At 41.9% G+C, this 3,922-nt stretch overlaps 1 protein-coding gene across 1 annotated transcript; it reads left to right on the plus strand.

The window, feature by feature from the left end:
* Positions 1-2,342: 2,342 nt before the first annotated feature.
* On the plus strand, positions 2,343-3,638 carry LOC119651957. The gene is made up of 3 exons (XM_038055813.1): positions 2,343-2,803; positions 2,856-3,090; positions 3,439-3,638. The coding sequence occupies exons 1-3, from the start codon at positions 2,545-2,547 to the stop codon at positions 3,491-3,493; spliced, it is 549 nt and encodes a 182-aa protein (XP_037911741.1). The 5' UTR covers positions 2,343-2,544; the 3' UTR covers positions 3,494-3,638.
* Positions 3,639-3,922: the final 284 nt, after the last annotated feature.

A 3,922-nucleotide genomic window follows, 5' to 3' on the forward strand; every position in this document is an offset into this window, starting at 1 on the left:
AACCTACTCCAAGCGCATGGTTTACTGGATGGCCACTATAATATATGGCTAAGTGACTCTTCTCCAAGAAACCGGTTCCCGTCCATCGCATCTCTTGCAACGCTGGTACATCAGCCTTATATTGGGACATGGTATCGGCTCAACTGCTCAGCAGCATTCGATCTGCACAGGGAGCGCACGTTCCATGAGAAAATGCGCAAATCGTTAATCTGTTGTCGTTGCCGGGTTTGTCGTTTTAAAATCCATTCTGTCCGAGGCCCCATCCATGGCTTCGTAACTTCGGTTTTCGATGTAGGGTTGTCAGCCCTACCCAACCCCCAGTTGAGCATGAGGAGGTTCAAATCTCCGCAAAAGGGAAAAGGAGGGAAGGGAATCTGAACTGACAATCTGAATTCCGACAAACTGTCAAACAATTCTGTGTATAGGTGAGAAAGGCAAACACAGGAGCGTATTTACTAGATACAATTACCGGGAGTGAGTTGGGCGGGGAGACACGGAAAGCAACTCAGTCCTAGAGAGAGCAGGAAGAGGAACAGACTGGTTCGGCGCGGAGTGTATATTTTATTGCAATTGCAATTATGTCACAGCGGAAAGTGGAGTACCCCTCCGAGCTCCCGAGTTTAATATGGCATGGTCCAGCCAAATTTCAGAAATGCAATCCCCCAGCTTGGTTCTTAAACCCTTAACATTTTGATAAAACAGATGGACAAAAAACGCAGCTGTCCTGAAATTTACCCGCGAATTGGTGCACTTCTTATGGCCTGATGAACACACCTTCAGGACAGGTCTTCCTCCGATTTAGGCAGTTCCCCGCCTCGCTGTTACTTCCGGCCATTCTGAAGATCGCCTCCCCCCTCCCCCAGATGGTGATGAGTTAATTCTAGAAGGACTTCCAGAGATGTCGTTGGGCACATGCTCTTTGCCACACTGATACACACGCAAGCTAGTGTTTGAAGTTTGTGTAACTCCCTGGCAGTTCAGTTCTTTCTGCTCAGATTACCGCCCCATAGGTAATCATAGGCTATTGCAATGTATCCAAAATGGGGTTTTCTCTGCTATGAACATCCTTCCAATAGTACAGTGCTAGGTATCATTGGATACTTCTCATACAGATAGGACGGAGGCTTCCTATGAACAACTGAATGCAATCAAGGAGAGGTTTCTTAAAGGTCATTGTGAAGGATGATCTGAATGCCATGCTAGGCTCTGACAACTCCTTACTCGGACGTGTGATGGGGAAAGACGGTCTTAACGACCGTAACGATAATGGAGGGAGGTTTGTGAACTTCTGCAGGTTCCAGTGCCGTTTGAACTTTGATACCGTACGAAATACCGGAAATTTCAATGTAATCTGTGCACCATAGATTATAGAACTGTTAGCGCGAGTCCTTCAATTTGGAACGTTAGGTCGATTTTGCTATGAAACGTAAAAATCTCATCTTTCACATTTCTCGATTTGTTGGGCGTGTACTCAGCAGTGCGAAGTGTTTGTTTGGCAAACGGAAAATAATGATGCCCGAAATTCTTTACTACCACTGACGGGTGAGCATATTATTATATCCATCCTGCCACCTTTTTGCAAGTTCTGATGGTTTCCTTTCATGTAGATTTCCAATCAAACTTACCTATGTAAGTGGAACACATCTTTCTTCTTCCAATTTTAACGTATTTTATCTAAACCGTTGGAATTAGACATTCAATAAATTTGATAGTAATCATCGTTACTTACGAGCATTTGTACCATCCACAGACATTCCTCTAACGGTACCAAACTTTATGGAGAATAATTTCCTTCAAAATATCGCAATCTCATTGAATATTACAAGATATTCTACAAAGCGAGATATTTCTTGCCATTTTATTATCGACTTGATACTGCTAAGATAGTGAATTTTAACTCTATAAATATTTTGTCTGAATATTCTCGCTTTATGGCTTCCGTGCGCAGTTTTTACTTAATAGCACATCCATAATAGGCGGTCCCTTCCAACCAAGGCTAAAGACAAGATTCCTCCCAACAGGTTTGTCTGCATATGCACCTAAAAGTCCGGAAGCGAAAATGGCAAATTAAATCTATGTATCTATGACTCGAAAAGCACGTCAAAGACACACATGCACCTAAGACAGAAGGTACGGGGACTGATTTATGTACATATGTTTAGTTCTTTGCTTCTTTTCACCCATCTTACGGAGAACCTTTCGAATGCATACTCTCCCAGCGTCTATTGACCCCATCGGGCGCATTGCTGTTGCATCATAGCACCAAAGTTAATATGGTCGTTCCACAAATGGAGCTTATACTAGACTATGGTAGTTGCACTGTACCTAACTCGAAATTCTTCTAACAGTTTCAGATACAAAGATTCTAGTTTGAATTTCAAGGTAGATGTATCTTATCCCATGCGTTTCTGCAGTCTTTCTAATCCGTAAATGGAAGAGGCTGCAGAAGTGGCTGGACTGGAGGCTGCGACGAACGTAGAATTGTCCTAAGTCCTGAAGTTGTCTTTGGTGCGGTTTAGTTTGTTTCAGTTGTTACGGGTCAACATGTGTAAATTCAACAACAGATTGTTTAATTTTGCATTGATCGTTTTCGCCATCATCCATATTTCATTGACTTCACCTATTAATCGAAAACTGAGTAGAAACTCCTTTTCCGACTATTATGATTACGACCAGGACTTGGAGTTAAATTTCGATCAACGACAAAATGGCTCTGAGAACTATCGCGTGAATTTCAATGGATTTCTGATCGCGTTGCCGGCAGGGGATGTGACTAACAATTCCGATGTACTATCCATACTGGGTGAGACAGTTTTATCTTCATAACCAGGTCTTGTGACTAACATTCCTTACAGGAATTTCTGAAAGCGATCTCCTTACTCTCATGGACAATTTCGATATTGAACCCACGGCAGACGTCGAAAAGCCGCAAATCCTGAACGAACGTCCAGCGGAAAGCAGTGAAGATTTATTTCTTCCTAAACCAGGTGAAGCACGAGATAGCTCTAGCGGAGGAGATACATCTGGGAAATCGATCAGTGATCGACACTCAGGAATTGAGGATGCAGGGAAACCATATAAACCACATAAGTATGTATCTTTACTTACTTCACTTCTTCTGTGCTTTCTTTCTACGGCGCTTGGCATAATAATCAAAATTAAACAAATTTCGTCCTCGTTAGAGCCTCTATCAGACAAATACAAACCCCAACTTACTAACAATTCCAGTTGATATTTATAATCTTTTTTTCATCTTCTCTGAATCTGTTCCTTAAATTATTTAGAGGAGCCAGGTGCCATTCTAGCTATATTCTTCGTCCGCTTTCTGCTTGTCCCGAAGATCCTTTTAACAAAAACCTCGAAATCATCTCCTTATTCAAGTAGAAGCTACTTGTGTAAGATAAACTTCATTTAAGGGAATTTGTGCTTATCTTTCAGAATGAAGTTGCATTTCGCCAATTTCTTGAAGCTACTCCGAAGACGTTTCAATTAAAATTGTTTATCTCCGAAGAAGCCTTGAAAGCTCAGATCGAAGGACACTCTGATGCAAACTTTGAATTTAATCAATATTGAGATTTTTACGTAATATAAGCTTGACTACGGATAAGTATAAGCAATAAATTCAGTTTTTTACAGAATGTTGAAAAATGTTTAATTTATCGAACCAAATACGGCTGTGCTTCCTTTTAGGGTGGTCAGAATGTGCACACCAAATAAGTTTGGTTTTAGAGCAGGGAGATCGACAATTGATGCTGTCATGCAAGTCGTGGACGCCGTTCGACGAGCAGAGGCACATAGCCGCCGAACTCGACGGGTGGTGCTCCTCGTAACACTTGACGTCAGAAACGCTTTTAATTCCGTAAGATGGAAAGACATTCTAGGCACACTAGACAATACTTTCCACGTCCCGAACTATCTCTTA

Source organism: Hermetia illucens, chromosome 3 (assembly GCF_905115235.1).
Source record: "Hermetia illucens chromosome 3, iHerIll2.2.curated.20191125, whole genome shotgun sequence".
Classification (NCBI taxonomy): domain Eukaryota; kingdom Metazoa; phylum Arthropoda; class Insecta; order Diptera; family Stratiomyidae; genus Hermetia; species Hermetia illucens.

Excerpts from the sequence above, each read along its gene's own strand:
- LOC119651957 (XM_038055813.1), top strand. The coding sequence starts at position 2,545 with ATGTGTAAATTCAACAACAGATTGTTTAATTTTGCATTGATCGTTTTC. Across the intron at positions 2,804-2,855 it reads CGATGTACTATCCATACTGG|GAATTTCTGAAAGCGATCTC; the intron begins GTGAGACAGTTT and ends CATTCCTTACAG. Across the intron at positions 3,091-3,438 it reads AAACCATATAAACCACATAA|AATGAAGTTGCATTTCGCCA; the intron begins GTATGTATCTTT and ends CTTATCTTTCAG.